Genomic DNA, 20,575 nt, shown 5'->3' on the forward strand with positions numbered 1-20,575 from the left:
TGGGCCCATAAGACAGTGGAGCTTCATCCATGGGGACCAACATATACTGTAGCATTATGTGGAGCTCATCATATACTGTTTCAAACATTATATGGGACCAATGATTCTGTATGGAGAAATAGATGGGCCTCGTCATGAGATGTAAAAAGTGAGGTATTTTTCATTGTACTATACCGCTATTTATCTGCCGTATCGGAGCATGATGAGTTGTGGTATGTGTTAAAGGGGCGCTCTTTCACCCAGGGCACATGAAAACCTGCAGCCAGCCCTCCCCCCCCACAACTTTAGCCAAATAACCCCCATTTTTCAGTGCGTAACTTGTATTATGAAGTTAATTAAGGTTGACAAGCTTAAGTAAGAAGAATTGATGCTTTTGGCATTCAAATGGGCACTGTAGGTGTGTTTCCTGTCCTCTCACTGCCGACTTTTATTCCCCATTGACTTACATTGGGTTTCGTGTTTCGGGACGACCCCGACTTTTCCCTATAATCGGACGATCTTGCTCGACCCGACTTTTGGAAAAGTCGGGTTTCACGAAACGAAACGCGACCCTAAAAAACCAAAAGTCGCTCAACTCTACTGAAGAATAAGTTTTATTATACTCACCTGTGGGGCCGTCCAGTCATATGGGTGTCACTGGTCTTGGTCCGGCACCTGCCATCTTCTTGCAATGCCGCCCTCCTGCTTGCTTCTTGTGAATGACGCGGCCCTGTTGAGGGCAGAGCAAAGTACTGCAGTGTGCAGGTGCCAGGGCTCTTTGACCTTTTCCTGTACACTGCAGTACTTTGCTCTTCCCTCAACAGGACAGAGAAGTATGCCTGCACAAGAACGCAATGCCGAGGAGCCTGTGTGGATGATGCAGGGTCGTGTCATCCACAAGAAGCAAGCAGAAGGGCAACGATAAGAAGATGGGAGGCACCAGACCAAGACCGTCAACACCCCTCGGACCGGACCGCCCTGCAGGTGAGTATAATAAAACTTATTTTTCAGTTCTTCCAGGTCGGGTTGGGGGCTTATGTACAGCATTATAAAATGCTGTATATAAGCCCTGGAAGGTGACGGCTGTATCTTATATCAGCCAAACCTGGTGACAGATTCCCTTTTAAGATTTTGAAACATTTACAATTTTTCATATTTTGCATAAATTTGACCGAAAAATACATCAGTTTTTTCACACAAATCGCGCGGCGCTTAGAAACCCGCTGTTTACCTTTGTTACCAGCTCCAGCTCACTGATCGCTGGTCTCCCGCCTGCCACACGCAGCGATGCGTGCTGGCCAGCGGGAGAAAACGATCAAAAAAATGTCCAGGCCTTTCTACAACGATCAGCGATACCTGGCAGTGGGGACGGTCATTGATAGGTGTCACACACAGCGATCTCGCTGGTGAGATCGCTGTTGCGTCACAAAACTTGTGACTCAGCAGTGATCTCGCTAGCGAGATAGCTGCATGTGACGGGAGCTTTAGTCTACTCATCGACGTGATATTGCCTAATTTTTCCCAGCTCCCTGCACCAGCACGCTGGTAACGAAGGTACACAGGGACATGCGCGCTTGTCGTCGCTGGTGCTGATCACTGGTGAAGCTGCCTGTTTGGCAGCTCACCAGCGATCATGTAGTGACACACCAGTGATCCTGACAAGTTCATATCATTGTCGGGATCGCTGGTGAGTCTCTATCTGTGCCGGGGCCCTAAGAATGTGAACTTTTACGATTAGCCGGTAATTTACGGTTAATTTAGAATCTGGTGTTTTGAATCAATGGGACAACAATCAGGTGTGAATGGACTACCTGTTTTTTCAAGGAGCAAAAATCTATCAAAATCTGATATTCACAAATGAACAGTTCATGAGAAAAATCCTTCCAATTTAACTCGTAACAAAGTTGAAGCTAATTTTTAGGAAGGAATAGACTAAATTTTCTCCAAGTCAATGTGAAGGATTAATCAACTAATACTGGAAATTTTTAGAAGCAGTTATTGCTGCACAGGGTGGTCACACCAGATTCTAAAAGTAAAGATTCACTACGTTGTCACTACCAGACATGTGATATTGGATAATTTTTAGACCTTGATGTACATAACACCAGTGAAAATAAGATAGTTATTAAATAGGAAATAATAGCCTGTGAAACAAGCAATATTTTGGGTTATTACTTATTAGATAGTAAAAGCTATAATAGTATAGAAAATTAGAACAAAAAAAATCCCAAATATTTAGTTTAAATATTTCTAATATAGACACTGGCATATGGTATAATACCTTTCAGATGCCTAGTGAATTTTTCATTTAATTAATCCGAACTGATAATCTTTTCTTTGCTGCATGATGGAAAAAAAAGGTCAGTATTGCTTTAACAAGTTTTCCGCCAGGAAGCCTGTTCATTTTATCATGTGCTGCACCCCGCTCCGGCATTTATTAACGAGCTCCATAAGTTTACACTGACGAAATGACATTTACCCTACAGCCGGGTTATCTTATCTACACACTGTTGGGCGGTGAAATAATGCCTGAAGAGGAATTGTTTAAAGACAAATCTATCTCTTTGTATGTGGCTAACAGCAATGTGCCATTCTGAGCGGTGATATCGAAAGGTGGTCGAGGTCATTGTGAATTTTTATTTTTTTTATTATCAAAAATCAAAAACTGTGAATCCGCTTTCCATCAGCCTTTCTATTATTGTGATTTTTTGTTATGTTTAAAAGCTCTATAAATACACAATTTAAAATGACACTGGCTTGTAGTGGTTACCTTATCCTTTTGACTAACAATGATGGGATTCCTGTCATGCTTTAACTCTCCTACAGAGCCACTGATGGGATTTTTTGAAATCCTATTATTGGCTGCACTGTCGTGGTCTCAGATGGGACTTTCAATCAAAAAGGCAATCAGAAGGTTATGCATCTCTAAGCTCAACTGCAAAAAAAATAAAATCTGAAAGCCTTGTGCAGCTTCAAGGAGCTCGAAATTACGCATGATAACAACCACTGGATTGAAACGCAGCGTGCAGCTTCGAATCGATCGGCAAATATTAAATGACAAGATAATGTAAACGGCCGTGATAATTACAGAACTAAGTTATTGGTGTTATAGATAATCACTAGTTAATAAAACGTGTAAAAAAATTAAGAAATGAGAGCCCAAAATAACTTGTAGACTATGAATATTAAGGTCGGGATTAGATAGGCACCAGAATGATAACTTCTAATATTTGCCAGAAACGGCTGATAAGGAAACTCGTCTACTTGTGGTGCAATAGCCAAAAATAAGTGCAGTCATATAGAAAATAGAAAGGCAGCACTCACCATTTCCTTGGTGGTTAAAAAGTCCTTTATTTCAACTGATATGGACATCCATAAAGTGGTGTAGCAGTGTGTGGGGGAGAAAACGTGGACGATGGCCATTTCACGCTCAGTTGGCGCTTCTATGGGTCCAACGTTCACCTTTTCTCCCCGCATGTCTCCCTCTACACGCTGCTACACTGCTTGATGGATGTCCATATGCGTTGAAATCGAGGACTTTTTAACCACCAAGGAAACGATGAGTGCTGTCTTTCTACTTTCTATATGACCACATAATTTGTAGAATATGTCATTGCTGAAACCTTTGATAAGTATAGCGTGGCACTACCGCAGGGTGCACAAGTAGGTTACCCAGATCCAAATGAATAACAAATAGTAACTTGGCACTCAACTTGAATGATCCTTTTTGAAAGAAAATTTTATTATGTGCAGTCTCAGAAACGTTTCGGCCCACAACAGGCCTTCATCGGTCTGCCGACTGATGTCACAGTATGGTGACTAAATGCAAGTCCAAAATTTCGTATATATTGATTCCTGCTATCAAGGTTGGTGCAGGTGTGCACTGTGCACTCACTTGATACTGTTTGCGTATGGGCTTGTGGAGGTCGGTTGGGGTATGTATATCAAAACACGGTATCCACCGCTTGTATGGATACCGCGTTTTGATCTACATACCCCAACCGACCTCCACAAGCCCATACGCAAACAGTATCAAGTGAGTGCACAGTGAACACCGGCACCAACCTTGATAGCACGAATCAATATATACGAAATTTTGGACTTGCATTTAGTCACCACACTGTGACATCAGTCGGCAGACCGATGAAGGCCTGTTGTGGGCCGAAACATTTGAGACTGCACATAATAAAATTTTCTTTCAAAAAGGATCATTCAAGTTGAGTGCCAAGTTACTATTTGTTATTGCTGAAACCTTTCACCCGCAAAAAATAGCTTTTTAAATTGGTCTTCTAAAGAAGGTGGCCCTTTCGAAAAACATGTCTATATACATAAGACATGGCAATAATAAAAATCATTCTAAAAGTGGATTTCTCAAAGAGGTGGTATTTTGAAAAAATGTCACATCCATGACAAGAGTCTGTCAGCACAAAATGTCTGTTCCAACCAAGTATGAGAGCTCGGTGCACCCTTGGCATGGCCAAACATTTAAGCGCACATTGTTTTCCCTCTTTTCTGGTTTTCCCTGTATTCCTTTCCACCTCCAGTCTTTTATTGGTTGCTCTGCCTTTATAGAGCCCAAGAAGGTGGATGAAAACAAATAGGTGGGAAGGTGCACTTAAATGTTTGGTCACACCAAGGTTGCACCAAATATTTGAGCTTGGCTTGAACATAATTTTGTACTGACAAACTGCTTTTAAAATCAATCTTTTATTTATTTAGGGTAAAATACACGATAATAATCCTTGATATGATGAATTCAGTGACGCGTATCTGTCGTTACTAATCCCTTATTTATAATAATGTTGAAGGGTGTAGTAATGGCTGAAATGCGTCAGTAAATTCTTCATGTTTAGCATTTTTATCATGCATTTTACCATGAATATTCAACATAGATGATCGATCTTAATGAATATGGATGTATTATTTCTCCTCCAATTTTTGGATGTTACACAGTGAAGTACCAAAACAGGATTGGTACCCTTTTCTCTTTTCAGACCAGTGCTATTCAAATAATTTTTTTGTATGAGTAAAGAGGTAGTTAGTAGTGATGAGCGACCTGTCCATTTTGGAGATTTGCCAAGTTCTCGAGACAGATGAGAAGTGACCATATTTTTCGATTCCTTTGTAAGACCAACAATCATTTTAATCAAGTTTGTTGGATTTTGACACTGGGTTAATAAAATTCAATAGCTCAAAACATTCCAATATTAATGTATTCAGAGATTACTTTTGCAACTACAAAAACTTATGTTAGACTGACACAAAAAATTTAACATACGTCACTACCAGAGTAGGCCACATTTTCTGTATTTTGTTCAAACTTTTACGAAGCTTTACACTTAGTAATTATTTATAGGCTTTCTAATGAGAGACTGATAAGTTTGTCCCACTTTGCTGAATTCCCCAGGGCGTTTCATCGCCCCTCTTTGTACCAAGTACAAGAAACTACATACTGCATGTATACTAATTTATTTTCTGACTTATTTCTTTGGCTTGGCTGTAGTTTCTTGTATTTTTTACAAACAGGCACATGGTTTCCCTTTTTTAGCTAGGCACTTCATCTATATAGCTTGCTATAGGCAGGTGTCTGAACAGTAGAGCCCCATCTCTTTTGACCATGAAAGCTTAAACTGTGCATGAGCGACAGGACTCCTCTGACGATAAGAGCTTACACTCTTCTGGATACCTGGCCTTGGTGTTTCCCTTGTCATATCTGTAAATTTGTAAAGAGCTGGATATTGACATAAAGGGCCACTTAATATGGTGGTAATGGTGGTTTCCAAAAGGAGCCACCCCTTGGCTGGGTCCTTCCCTGGAGGAAGATCTGGCTAGTCCCGTGTTTGAGACTCTTAAATGAGGCTCCACGGACTTTATTTGCATACTTTTCTGGAGATAAAGACCCCGCTGTCTATAGGAGCTTACACACTATAGAAGAGAGACACTTACTTTGCTATTCTAAAGATGGAAAATGTCTCTGACGTAAAAGATGTGCTCTGCTGGGAACCGCTGATCGGTGATGTCCAAGGTTATGACCTTCACTGTACAAGGTATGATGCTAGATGTCATAGCTGAGGGGCATTAAACGTGATGCAAAAAGACATTTATCCACTCTCTGATGCCTCAGCAGTGCAGGTAATGGTGCTGAATGAGTTTTTTTTAGTAAACCGCAAATTGAATCTCAATGTGTTTGAGCTCTCGTGAAACCAAAGATTTCGGAAAATTCAACTCAAGCTCAAACCTCCATGGATCGGTCAGCTAAACTCTACTCGAAATACAAGTGTTATGCACCTTCTGAACATCTAAGATACATAGCTTATATTAGGATGAAGAAAATGAACGGTCAGCGGAGCACTGCAAATACAAAGACACCACAAGTATTCTTCAGACAGTGCTTTATAAATTTGCCAATTGGAAGCAAATCAAGATCCTAATTATGACCTTGTGCAAAATCCATATGCCACTTGGAATCATCAGGTCACATACACTTAGTAACGGAGCCCTAAAATGACATATACGTTTCATAACACCCAAAAGACAACTAATAAACTTATGCCTTACTGTCAGTATCACTCAAAAATTTGAAGAGAATCTTGCATGGAAGGCAAGAAAACTATTGCACTTTATTTATGGACAATTTTGCAAGGAGCCATATGTGTCTTAGCATCCAACTCCCTTGACTGTCACTTACGGGTTAAACACTAAGAAAGATTTATTACTTACTTCAGCACTTCAACCTATAGATTGATGTGTGTGCCCTTGAGAAGGGTAAGATGCCAGAAAATAGTATGGAATGTTGAGGTCAAGATATTAAGGGCTTTCGAAACTTTTTTTTTCTGCCCCATATTTTCCCACATTCATTGATAAATCATATGAAAGAGTCAAGTTGTCTTCTACCAAAAGTAATAAATGCGTTTACGGACTCATTTACGTATTCGAAGGAAGAGAGACCAGAAAGATATTTATAAAAATATATTTCACCAAGTAGTAAACAATACAGGAATTTTCCAATACATGAAGTAAATAAAGAAATGATAATATAGCTTCAGAGCAAAGTAGAAAATTAAAATGATCTGCGTGTGATACTTTCAGTTTAATGTGCAATTTCTACTTGTAATTGCAAATTGAATACGAGAGCGGCCGTTGGGCGCCGCCAATTTTTTCGTGTGCAATTGTCCCTGTGCATAACTAGCAAATATCATAGAAAGGAAAGGCTGACATAAGCACTAAAATCATATTTACACTGATTTTTTATTTTTTTACTCTAGAATATCGGATAGCTAAAAGCGTGAGTCTGTCACTGTACAGTGTAATGTGTAAAACTCTAAAATTCTAAAGTTTAAATATTCACATGAACCTGTTTACTTCCAGATGTTTGTGCTTGTAATAAAAAGAAAACCACATCGTATATCATACCCCCAATTCTGAACAAAATATAAAAAACTTGACAAAGCCTTTCAGAAAACAAAGTTTTTTGTTTTTTTTTTTCTTTCCTTTTAAGCCTTCCGTTTAAAATTTGACTACTGCAAATATACACTGCCCCCCCCTTTATTAAATTACCTCTTGCGGCGTTAAAAGCCATCATAAAATTTCAAAATGTATATGAATTTTTAACATTTAGTTATGTGCGTACAAAAAAATAAAAGATTAGTTAATGGATATACATTATATATAGTTATGTGTTTTTTGTAACATAGTTCTTCAATAAATAAAGATATGCAAAAAAATTATAAAGTCAATAAAATAGCACTTTGAGAAATCAATTAATAAATAATATTTGGAACAAAGTAAATTATTATATATATATTTATATTTTTTCATCTTTCTTTTTAAAATTCTAATTCAATTTGGGCAAATATCAATTTGCCGGGGAAAAGTTCAGTACAAACATGCCTCCAAGTTAAGGGATTATGGGTCATCAAAACATTTTTTTTTCTTCTTCTTTGAAATGGTGATAAGATGTGAATAATTTAAGGCCCAAAAAACACGTAGATAATGATGTTCAGTTGGTGGCTTGTAGGCCACCAAGTTAGTACAATGTATAGTCATCACACAGTGGAAGCCAGTTGGGAATCAATGTTATCAAAATTCATCAGAAGACCAAATATTGCTTTAGTAAAAAGTGGTTAATTCCTCTTTTCAAAATGTTGCAGTAGACTTCATTGGTAGAAGACTTTTATAACAGAGCGATCTGCTTGTCTAAAGTTCCAACCTTTACGTTTTTGCTCTGTTTACTCAGACATCCCAGATGCCAAATCTTCAACCTTCCATGGTGGCCCAAGTGAATACTGAACATCCAATGACTTCTAGATACTTCACAAACTTTACTCCACAAGACTTACCCCCTAACGTACACAATTTTTGGTTCAACATTACAATGTAGGTTGATTTTGATTTTGTTCATTTTTTTTTATAGATGACTGATGCTAATTGTCTCTAAAACAAGTCGGCCACTTTTAGTCTTAACTAACCATGACCCTAAAATTTTACAGAAATGTGAAGTTCCGAATGCAAAAAATGTTGATTCATTGTCAAGTTTCTCTGTCGCTTTCTCCAACTGAGTAAAGTTCTCCAAGTCTTTTAAAACGAGGACCCCAATCGCTGAGGTAGTCAAAATTTTGATCTGAGTCTGATGTTGATGACTCCAATGAGCTTAGAGAACCAGCCACTGATCCTCTCCCTTCATAGCCATAAATCTGGATTGAGTCGTAAGGTGGGGCAGTGGGGTCATTGTCAGCTTCGTGGAGCCTTACGTTAATAAATTCATCCACGTCAACACCATTGGGAGTTGATGTATGACCTTGCCGTGGCATGAACTGAAAATCAGGCTTGATGTCCTTGCGTGGTAAATATCCATTTATTCCATCAGGGTTTTGTAACGTTGCAATATCAAAAGCCTCTGTATCTTCTTCCCCGCCTCCTTCATCATCATAGCGGATTATGTTTTCTCGAACGTCTTCATCATCCTTGATAATCAGTGGTTCATTTTTGTGTCTTCGAAGTGTGACAAATAGCACAACAATGACTGTGAAAGAAAACATCAAAAAGAAAAGCAATTAATATGATAATTCATAACTTCTTCACCTCATTTCAACACTTAATGCTGTAATGGCATTAGTGTGATGATTAAAACAAGAGGTAACATTGTTGTACAGTGTTCACTTACCACCTAAGAGCCAAATATGGGGTTGAAAAGAAAGAACTTCTTGGTTTGATGGTGTCAAATGGATTATCAAACGATTCCTGCCAATAACTTTAAAACCTGTTGAATTACATATGCTCTACATGTCCCGTAGTTCATAGATTCTAAAAGGAATCATGAAACTCCACAGACAGAAAAAAGTACTTTTTTCCCTCCCTTTACAATTTGAGGATCTGGTTCTCCACTTCATTAATATATTGGTAACCACTAGTGATGAGCGAGTATAGTCGTTACTCGAGATTTCCCGAGCATGCTCAGGTGATCTCTGAGTATTTGGATGTGCTCAGAGATTTAGTTTCTTTTGCCGTAGCTGCATGATTTGCAGCTGCTAGACAGCCTGAATACATGTGGGTATTCCCTAACAGGCAATCTCCACATGTGTTAAGGCTGTCTAGCAGCGCAAATCATGCAGCTACAGCGATAGAAACTAAACCTCCGAGCACATCCAAATAATCGGAGATCACTCAAGCATGCTCGGGAAATCCCAAGTAACGAGTATACTCGCTCATCACTGGTAACTACTAGTATAAATATATTAAGTTATCGTTCTGATTTTCACATTTCATCAGTGTCCAACCTTACCCTTTTTCAAAATGTTCCAAAAAAACACTATTAACCTGACGATATTGGGTTAATCGTCAGATTAATAGCGTTATGGTACAGCCACCATAACGGCTGATGAGAGGAAGTGCACTCTGGAAACCTCCGTATTTCAGTCTTAGAGGTGGTGCTTCAATCACCACTCCTTACTTAGCGAGTGGCAACTGTGAAAAAGCTCTGGTACTGTACGACAGCCGGCATTATACTGAGGCACTGCTGAGCCACCTATCAGTCAGATGCTGCTCACTTTGTACTGAACGGTGACTGAAGTGGCGCCGGCTGCGCCTCTATGGCCAGGTGCACACCACCCTATTTTCTGTCAAATTGTGATCAGACAAGACATCAGATCGCACTCAAACCAATGTTATTTTATGAAACCGTACAGACAAAATTGTAGAATATTCGAGTTTGATCTGGTATTCGGATGACACTCAGCCATGCAAGTTAAGGAATACAGGGAAACCACCGGACTGCACTCGGATGGCGATTTTCACTAATTGACACAATGGACAACATGGAGAAATTTAGTACTCTGTCTTCTCCTAATAGTGTACTCCGATTCCATTGTCTGACAGTCTATGCTAAAATTATCACATAATCGGTCAGATTTTCTCAGATGAGAGCATCGACCGTTGTGTACACCTGGCCTATGACTAGAGGAATAAAGTTAATTTAGTCTCGGCAGCCAGGCTTTCAGTGTAGCAGCATTAGTTCCCTTTAAGGACTCATATTTCTCTTTCTACAAACTTATTCCATTATTATGCCATTGGAGCAAAACCATTAACAGATTTCAATCCCTTTTAATCAGTGGATGGCCACATAAAGACATGTATAGCAAAAACATCCCATGACAGACTGACGATAGAATCGCCCCCTATATCTTTACAAATGAGAAATGTAATTGGCTGCTCCGGTAGATGCTTTGAAGAAGGGAGATATGATCGATTTTTCCTTAGCCTGTCACTTGAAAGTGATTCGGTCATGCTGCCCCTTCTGAGTAAAGGCTAAAATATGGACAGCCATGATTCCAGTACTGAGTCTCTCGGTGGACTAATTGTTCTACTTTTGATAAAATCACTGCAGCTCTTCCAGTTATCTCAATAATGAGCTCTGTATAAACCTGCCCATGCCAATAATTGACAGCGTTCTGGCTGAACTGTGCATAGGCAGAAAGCTGGCAATCAATATTGGGGAGGGGAGATAGATGGAGATAATGAAAATCAAGGTCTACATAGCTAAAGCCTATCATTAAGAAGACTAGCAGAGCTGCAGCAGATATTGATTTTATCAAATCTACAGCAAGTTGCCCATGTGGGACCCGATGTTGGATTCAGGGACTATTACTTTATGGTTCTTTCAGATGGTGGTAGATTGGTAATAGATTGCTTTTAAGTATCTTAAAGGGATTATCCAAGATTCATAAAAAATCTATGTCTGGTATTGATAAACTGCCATACCGATACTGAACACGGACAACGTATATGAATTATACCATTTCTATAAAATATTGTGATACCAGACAATCCTTTAAATGTTTTTTATCAGAATTTTAATTATTCCAATTGCATGTAATAAGATTCAACCTTTCAATGAAATATTTCGCATTTGTTCCCGAAAGACATCATTTTACCATAACATTAAATGTACCCTTCAGAAGAGCATACTTTGATATAATATTAGCAGGGAATATATCAAATGAGTAAGTTCCTTTTTTTTGTCTCCGTTATTTTAATTCATTGGTTTCCATTAAACAGTATGCGGCTGCTTAAAAGTTTTCTGTTCTTACGTTTTTCCCCGGCATGTGGTCCACCTACAATAAATTTTCTGCACAATTGTCGAATTCAAGGAAATATCATTCAAAGCTTTCGACTCTTGTGTGCGGATCTTACATCCTGGACTCTTAAATAGATCATTTCAATTATTTAAAATGTTTAGCGCAAAAAAATAAAAGATATTTTTCTAATGTTTTGGTTGTTGTGACATGCCCGTGACCGTGATTCATGGCCCGTGAACGATGCATTAAACGCATTGAAAATAAACAAATGTACAAAGGAAAAGCAAAGTAAATATTTCACAAAAGAGGAGCAGAGTTGCAACTAACTGGTGAACCCACTCATACCCAGAATCCCCGTATAATCTTATAATTTATACTATTATTATTATTACTTAATCCCGAACACAATCTCTATAAAGGCTAATAGTATGAATGACGGTTTCGGCAGGCCTTCCACGTTCCCTAACCTAAGTCCTTTTCTTCTACCTCTCTTTCTACGCTACTCCTCAGAAACTGATCCCTTATTTCAACAGCTTTAAGGTTCTCAGATATATTAATGAAAATCCAAGGTGCTGGCAGCTTCGCTTTCCGGTTGGACTTTCCCGTTGGACTTGATACAGAAGAAAAGTTCTGGTGTTGACTCATCCTAAAGGTGTTGTCCAGCCTTAGGGTACAAGACTTTAGACACTCTATGTGACTGCAGACTTGTCATCCCTCACAGCACACGCATTGTGTGATGTAAGGAATCTGAAGTGCCGTCATCGGGACCAGTTGGGTGCGTGACCGAAAGTATGCGATTTGCATACATGTGGTCACTTGCCAACTAGACCTGCATGACCTCAGTCAATGCAAGTGTACTGAGTGAGGTTGGACACATCTAGTTGGAATCTGTCCAGAAGTAAACATATTGCATACTTGCGGTAACACGACTGCCTACACCCAACGCCGATACTGGAGAATCCTGACAGTGTGCTGCACGCGCTGTGAGGACTCACAAGTCAGCAGTCACATAGTGACTGCAGTCATGTACCCTTAGACCAGACAACCCTTTGTGATGTATATGAAGAGGCCTGACTGACTGGTTCATTTTGATAGCCAATCCAGCCACCTTCTCTTTGGATGGTTCAGCCATGACAGAGGAAGGAGTTGGCTTATCTATTGAAATAAGCCAATCGTCTTCCTTCACATGCAAAACTGGTAATATGCTCATACAATATGCTTTCTACCTTGTGAAACCCAAGCTAGAGATGTGTCACTTAATACAATGCAGTAAATAAAATTAAAGGGATTGTCCTGGACTTTTACATTGTTAGCCTTCTCGTAGGATAGATCATCAATGCCTGTTTGGTGAGGGTGAGACACTCGGCACCCCACCGATCAGTTACATCCAGAACTCCTCAGGGAGCTGCACAGCTCCATTAATTCAATAGTGGCTGCAGCTGGGTACTGCACATTTGCACCTATTTATTTGGATATACCATTGATGGAGCTGTGCTGTAAAACCCTACAAATGAGCAGTACCAACTCACATTTGCACCCGAAACAGCTGATCGACTGAGGTGTGGGTGCCCACCAATCAGGCGTTGATCATCTATCCTAAGAATAGGCCATCAACATTAAAGTCCCGGTTTTTCTCATCTTTATTCTTCAGGAGCACACCGTTCCCTTGTCTTCTAGATTCTGGATTACCAGGGGTCATGTTCTTTAACCTAGAACCATTATATTATTATTTTTTTTTTAACTCATTCATTCCCCAGAGTTACAGCTTTCTTAAACTTTATTTTACATGTAAATAGGGCAGAACTGCACTACCAGTCACAACCTATGGATGAGAGTGGCGCTGTATGCATACAAATTAAATTCTTTACTTTTTTCCCTGCTATGAAGCTAGCATATCAGATTCCCAGTAGCATAATCAAAGGGTTGAAGCAGATATTGTGCTTATGGCTGCTTTCAGCATTACTTACCCAGAAGCAGCACAATGCAGGCCAGAATTGCTATCAAAGCTCCCATACTGAGTCCAATTGGCAGCACATAGGCTTCGGCATTACATGATTGCACCACTCCATCACTGCTACATCCACACACCCGTATAGTAAGGGTGCTGGTACTGCTCATTGGAGGATTGCCACTGTCACTTATTATAATCGGTAGCAGGTACACTTCTTGCTTCAGTCGGTTGAATCCGTTATGCCTCGCCAGGATACTAAGTGAATTATCTAAAAAAAAAAAAAAAAGAGGAAAAAAGTCAATACAATCAATTCATAATAAATAGATGTTCTTGCAAGCAGATATACATGAAATGAAAAGCAAAAGAATAACTGGCTTGTCTGTAATTAGGAAAAAAAGCTTTATATTTTTTCCCTGAGAGAGAACAGTGCAGTATTACCATTCTGTCATGCTACAGACAAGTGACAACGGTTTTTTATATACCGTGTTTTTTGGATTATAAGTCGCAATTTTCCCCAAAAAATTTGGGGGGGAAATGGGTTTTGTGAAAGGCCAGAGCCCCTGGCAGTTCCATGGTTTCCTCCTGTGTGGTGGACTCCAGGAAAATGGACGCTGGAGGGCAGGGCATGCGTTGATGGAGATATCAACACCAAGATCTCGGGAGATGATATTTCAGCGCTGCACAGGAGGAAGCCCTGTATGCCTATGATTTCTGTACATTTGTGGTATGTCCTGATGAAGGGGTCACCTGAACACTGAAAAGCGTTGAATAAACCATGTTGAAACCTCTACAACTTTTGGAATTCTTCTTGTGGCAGCGCGGGGATGATCCTTCCTTCCTACCTAAGTGTATGCTTCAATCGGGTCCTGCACTGACCTGTGGATCTGAAGCAACCGCCATTATTACATGTCCTTTTTCATTCTCACCAGGTGAGTAGTTCTCTTGGTGTGTTACCCTGTGTAACGTGTGATAAGACCCTATTTGCACTTTTGTGTCTCCACTTTCCTTTGACAGATTACATAGCAAACAGATTCTCATTTATGTGGAAGGGCGGAGGTGGGATACAAACTGGTACTAGAAGTGACCTAAAGTAGTAGAAAAGGAGTAATAAAACTGCTTTTCATGGAATTTGTGAGCAGCCAACTTTTAGCTTCTCTGCCAGAAATTAAGGTCTTGGTGAAAAAGAAAGTATTATAATTATTTATTAATATAGTGCCATTTATTCCATGGCGCTTTACATGTGAGGAGGGGTATACATAAAAAATACAAGTACAGTAATCTTAATACAAGTCATGACTGATACAGTAGGAGAGAGGACCCTGCCCGCGAGGGTTCACAGTCTACAAGGGATAAGTGAGGATACAGTAGGTGAGGGTAGAGCTGGTCGAGCAGCGGTTTAGTGGAAGGAGGGCTACTGCAGGCTTGTCGGAAGAGGTAGGTCTTCAGGTTCTTTTTGAAGATTTCCACACTAGGTGAGAATCTGTTATGTTGGAGTAGAGCGTTTCAGACTAGGAGGGATGCACGGGAGAAATCTAGTATGTGATAGTGGGAAGAGGAGTCTGGCATAAAATAAACTCCACAGGAGGAAAAAAACAACTTAATTTTAAAATGAAGTCCAGCTTCTTTACTTTAAAATAATCATTGAATGGCATGGACATCAAGGATTAGCATTGTCTCATTACCGATTTACCAAATCAATGGCACCAGTGGGTAGACATTGTCATCGGCACATGAGACGAGCACAGAAAAGCAAAGTAAACAACCAATCATATCAGAAAAGGAACTATACATTGCTCCGTGGTTACATGAAAGCAATTATTGCAAGTTCAATCAAATATTCAAGCAGGACTCCCAAGCGAGTAGCCACCTACTAAGTAAATGTGCCCTAAAAGAGTATTTGACATTGAGTTTTCCCGGAGAGGACAGTCATTTTAAGCCACTTGACTTTTTTTTTTTTGTCCGAGTTATGTCATCCTGTTCTTGTAGTAACAGCCCGAGACAACAAGAATTATCCTGCCGGCTGAAGTTTTTTAATGAGAATGTAAAAATATTTCGAATAAAATTTCAAATTGAGAAGGTTGATGGTAATATAGTAAATGTTATGTAGCTGGCTTCTCAACAATACACAAGGAGAATGTGATATCGTTAAATTGATATAAGGTAGTCCGGTTCCAATATTAAGTACATTTTAAACCTTTCACTGTAACCTCTGCGCTTACGCACCGAATGCTCCAATATTATCTGTCACTGTGTTTAGTATCCACTATCAAAGATTCATTTTGCTGTGGATTTTTTTTACCTCCAAAAAAACAAACCTTTATCTCAACAGCCAGGCATCATATTGGCTGTTTTCATTTAAGCGGTAGAGTGAGGGTATAAAGGCCAGAGCATGGGATGGCTATTGGGGTCCATAGATTGAGGGGGTTCAGCTCTTGTTGGCCCCATCCCCTATATTAATGACAAGTGGATCGGGCAAAGTTTGAATTTGTTCTTCGCACGGATTTTCCCACAAAATACAATTTTAAAGTTCCTACAGTGGCATCACCGCAAATAAATTTCCTTATACTCACCTTACACCTCTCAGTACCCTCTGCTCATCATCATTGCCCAACCGATCCTTGCTGCATTTTCGGATTGAGTCACTCATGCTAAAATCCATTGATAGCTCACGCTAGGACTGGATTTCCATCCTTGATGAAGTCTAGGAGGATTTTGCACATACAGGTACAATATCATGGGGCACGCCATGATGTCATGATATTGTGACCTTTTGTGCCTCAGCACAGGATCCTCCAAGGTCTCAACGAAGCTGGAAGTTCACGTCCCATCATGAGCGAATTTCAGCATGGACAGTCTAAAGATGTGACAAGGACAGAGAGGCTGAGGAGGTGAGCGGTAAGATGAGTATAAGTATTTTTCGTTTTTGTAAAGGGAAGCTGACAAAAAAAATGCTATTAATCTGCAGTTATGGGATTAATCTGCAAGTTAGTAATGTTCTGAAGTGGCCTCGCGCCCACACTGAGAGCTTCGCTTCCAGGAGGAACTTAGCTTTATTCTTCCCGGTGGCCTCGTGCTTTCAGTCATGGGAATGATGCTGGGCCAGCTTCGGTCAACGCTCAGTCAATAGTGAGCGCCCACTTTAATAGCGCCCCATGCACTGACTGAGAACTGGATCTATAGCTGAGCCAGCTGTCTGTCAGTCGCAAGGGTGTGGTTACAGCTTCCACTCACCATGAACTAAATCATGATCAAAACTGCTCTGGCCCAGACGTATGACTGAAAGCCCAAAGCTGCCAAGAACAATAAAGTATTTCCTCCTGGCAGAGGGGCTCTCAGTGGTGCTGCTTTAAAACAGTATTAAGCTGCAGATTAACACCATATCTGTAGGACAGCAGACCAGCAAGTGATACATCACTGGAATCACGGTCTGGGCCTCTTCATCGTGCTGCTCTCAAATTACAAAGTAAAAACCTACTGACAGATTCCCTTGAAAAAAGAAGCTATGGGGAAGGTGAATGTTCACAAATCCATGGGAGGGTCAGTTTAGATGATAAAAAAAAAATGCTAGAAAATTCCTTCAAATGGAGACATTTAACGGTATGAGACGTGACGGTGAAATACTGTAAGCGGTTACTATATGGAAATGCTTCTTTTTCTTCTTTCTCAATATATATGTGCTGGCATAATGGCTTATGTTGTAGTTGAAATGCTTACTTAACCGCTTTTTATATTGATTTAACCTAGTCATTTGTCAAATCTCTTCTCTGATGAAGAGGACATTCAAAGCCACATAAAGCTGTCAAAATAATAACATATTTTCAAAACACCGTTCAAGTAACTTATTGGCTGGTATTACTAGCAGTGGAAAGAGCCCGGGGGGAACTTTGCTAGTAAAAAAAATAAAAAATTAAATAAATACAATGTAATAAAAGTTAGAGATACACATGTCAGCATATATTTTGCTTTTGCATTTAATGCAGTAGGTGCTTATTTTAATGTTGAGTTTTCCAAGTTTCATGGAAGAAGCGATTGTCTTCGTAGGTGAAAAAGCAAAATAAGTAAAGGAGAATCGTAAAAATAAAAAGTCATAAATAGATAAACATAGAAATATAAGTCTTAATGACTCTTCATAAAAAATGTATACATTTAAAGGGGGCGTTCTTATTTTGCTAAAAGGGTAAGATGCTTGTAAAGACAAGGAACTTTTACCAATTACTTTTTAAAAATTTCCTGCGTTCTCAAGTACGGGATGAAATTTTAATTCTTTAGTTTACATCAGATCATTGATATTATCAGCCTATCAAAAAGGACCAGATTCGTAGGCAAGGAGTAAGCGCTTACAAGCGATTTGTTAAGCAGCTTGTAAGCGCTGCTTTGAAGCTGGATCGAATGTGGGATCTAGCCAGCCTTTTCGACACTGAACTCTTTAGATTCGGCATAGGAAAAGCTGCCCCTACTGGTCACATTGGAGAGCGCACAGGAAAGCCACCAGCCAGAAATGTCAATAATCAGAAGCGCACCGACTATGGGCAAGCGGGAGGCAGAGTAGCGGTGCACTCTTGCAGAGTAATGATGAAAAAAACTACTTTAAAGAGCAACTGTTGCTTTATTTATATTTTTGCATAAATATGTAATATACATAAAAAGGAGAAAATTTACAATATATCTTTTCAGAGAAGCCTGCATTTTTCTCCTCTTGGACGGATAATTAATTCTCAAACTTTCTAGTTCACGGGTAAAATTTGTATTCAGTGAAGACAGATTTTCTTGTTACTGAGAAAATTATTTCCCATTACTGAGTTTTTTATTTTCACTAGATGGTGGCCTGATTTTAACGCATCGGGTATTATAAAATATGCCAGCCGGGCGCGACCAATCAGCGACACGGGATTTAGGGATTGCTGGTCCATTGCTACGTGGTCGCTGGTGAGATGTCAAACAGTCAGATCTCACCAGTGAATCAGCGACGATACGGAACGATATGACGGTCGTTGGGACCCTCTCTCTCAGACCTGTAGTATTGAGGTCGTTCGTCGTTGTTCCTGTCACACACCAATGCATGCTGGCCAGCGGGAGACCGACGTTCAAAAGATGGTCCAGGATGATCCACCACGATTGGCGATCTCACAGCAGGGGCCTGGTCGCTGCTGCGTGTCACACTGAGCGAGATCGCTTGAGTGGTGGTCGGGATACTTCCGCGACAGGGAGATGACCGGCTAGCGCCGGTCATCTCCTGGCTGCATCACCGCTGACCTCCATGTGGCAGAAGATGACCTGCAGCAACCGTCGGGAGATCAGCGGCTTGCACCGCAGACCCCCCGACGTTAGTGGTGGCATGCGTAGTTCGAATTCCATGCCAATTTGCAGCTGCACTGCACCTGTCGCTGATTGGTCGTGGCTGGCCAGGCGCAACCAATCAGCGACGTGGGATTTCCTTTACAAACAGACAGACAGAATTAGATGATTATATAGCAGATATATAGTATAATATAATGAAATACAATTTAAGACGACGGTTATGCTTTAAGACAAGAGTTAGACCTTAAAGTAAACATTTCAGAGGTTCCCCTTTTTAAAACATTACAGAAAATTGAAAACAAACAACCCCATCCACACTCTCTGCTTCCAATAAGTGCTTTGAATAAATGCTACCCTGACTTACACCTTCACGGGCTGGACTGGTTTGACTCGAGCCTCATCTGGCCATGAGCAGCACCATTTGCTCTAAGGTATAAGTGGTTTTCATTATGTCTTGTGCAGAGGGGGTATAGTATTATCCAAGCATAAAAAGGGAACATTGTGCAGACAATTGTTTTGCGCTGCTGAGTGGCGGTTGCTTTAGCTTGGCTGGTGCCATAAAAAGGCGAATGGATACAATACTCGATAGTGTAAACAGGTTACAGACATTCATTAGCGTGAAACAAATTTTAATTTGCAGCTTGCTACATGTGTAAATATTTCTAAGACAGATGCAGGGTCTATGCAAAGCAATGGTCTTTCTCTTACAGATACTACAAAGGTTGGTATCATATTAAATGTGAAAAAAGTGGCACATGGGCTAATAAACCTATTTCTTTAGAGATGGACTTGTAACCCTGAGGTTCGAACAAGCATCACATGCTTGAATCAAACTCGCAATTTTGGAAAGATGCCAACAATTTTGTCAAGCCCATTTTTGGGGTCTTGTGTTTTTCCCCCTGTTTTTTTTGTGTTTTTCCAAAACACCAATAGTAAATAAACATGTGGTTAACAAAACTTGCGTTGTTGCAATAATTTTCTGGGAAAACATACTTCATTTTCTGGAACAAATTCATCATATATAGTTTGATGAATTGATGCACAGATGCAGCAAATGGAAAAATATAAAGAAGCGGCACCAAAATTTATGTATCGAATGCAAAGCTATTTGGGCACATTCATCATGTCCAATATGATATAAAGAGAAAAATGTAAGATGTTGGTCCTGCTTCGCTATATGTTTTCTGTCTATCCATCCATCCAAACCAGCACAAAAAATATTTGTGGGGTGCAAAAGCTTCCCAGATACGTACCAGACCTGGCTTGAGAAAGGTCCACATTTCTGGACCAAAGTGTGACCATATGGGCAATTAAATCGCACGTGATTTGATCCAATAACGGTGTGCTGCTTCTATTTTTTTGGATCTATCTATCATCTATTTAACTACTGTATTATCTATCTATCTAAATGAATATCAATGTATACTACATTCTCCTAAGATTTTGGATTGAGGACCCTTTTTTTGGAGATTTGAATTTATCAAATCTGCTCATTTTTCTGCAACAGGAAAGTACAGTACATTCTGAAAAAAAAAATCTACAAATGTATAAAAAAACTAGAGAAATAATTTTTGGGTTTTTCGAATCAAATTGAACCACTCACTAATAAATGGCGAATGAAGGAGAAGACATCCAGCACTCGTTTGGCATATGGATATCAACACTAAGCGAGCTTTCAATTACCTTCAAGATTTAGAACACCTCTATTGACCAAGGTCCATAGAAGCAAGAGAGCTTGTTAGGTATTTGTCTCACGTCTGAAAAAATGAATAAG

General features: G+C 39.8%; 1 protein-coding gene across 1 annotated transcript in view; it reads right to left on the reverse strand.

Annotated features, from left to right (window-relative positions):
- Positions 1-6,935: 6,935 nt before the first annotated feature.
- Positions 6,936-20,575, reverse strand: part of CDH8 (cadherin 8) — a 473,060-nt gene continuing 459,420 nt past the window's right edge. Inside the window, exons 11-12 of the mRNA XM_073582889.1 lie at positions 13,520-13,771; positions 6,936-9,001 (exon numbers count right to left, since the gene is read on the reverse strand). Of these exons, the coding sequence (XP_073438990.1) occupies positions 8,508-9,001; positions 13,520-13,771 (746 nt within the window). The 3' untranslated portion in view covers positions 6,936-8,507. The remainder of the gene's footprint in view (positions 9,002-13,519; positions 13,772-20,575) is intronic.

The sequence above is a fragment of the Dendrobates tinctorius genome, unplaced genomic scaffold, assembly GCF_039654945.1.
Source record: "Dendrobates tinctorius isolate UK_male_01 unplaced genomic scaffold, ASM3965494v1 ptg000009l, whole genome shotgun sequence".
Classification (NCBI taxonomy): domain Eukaryota; kingdom Metazoa; phylum Chordata; class Amphibia; order Anura; family Dendrobatidae; genus Dendrobates; species Dendrobates tinctorius.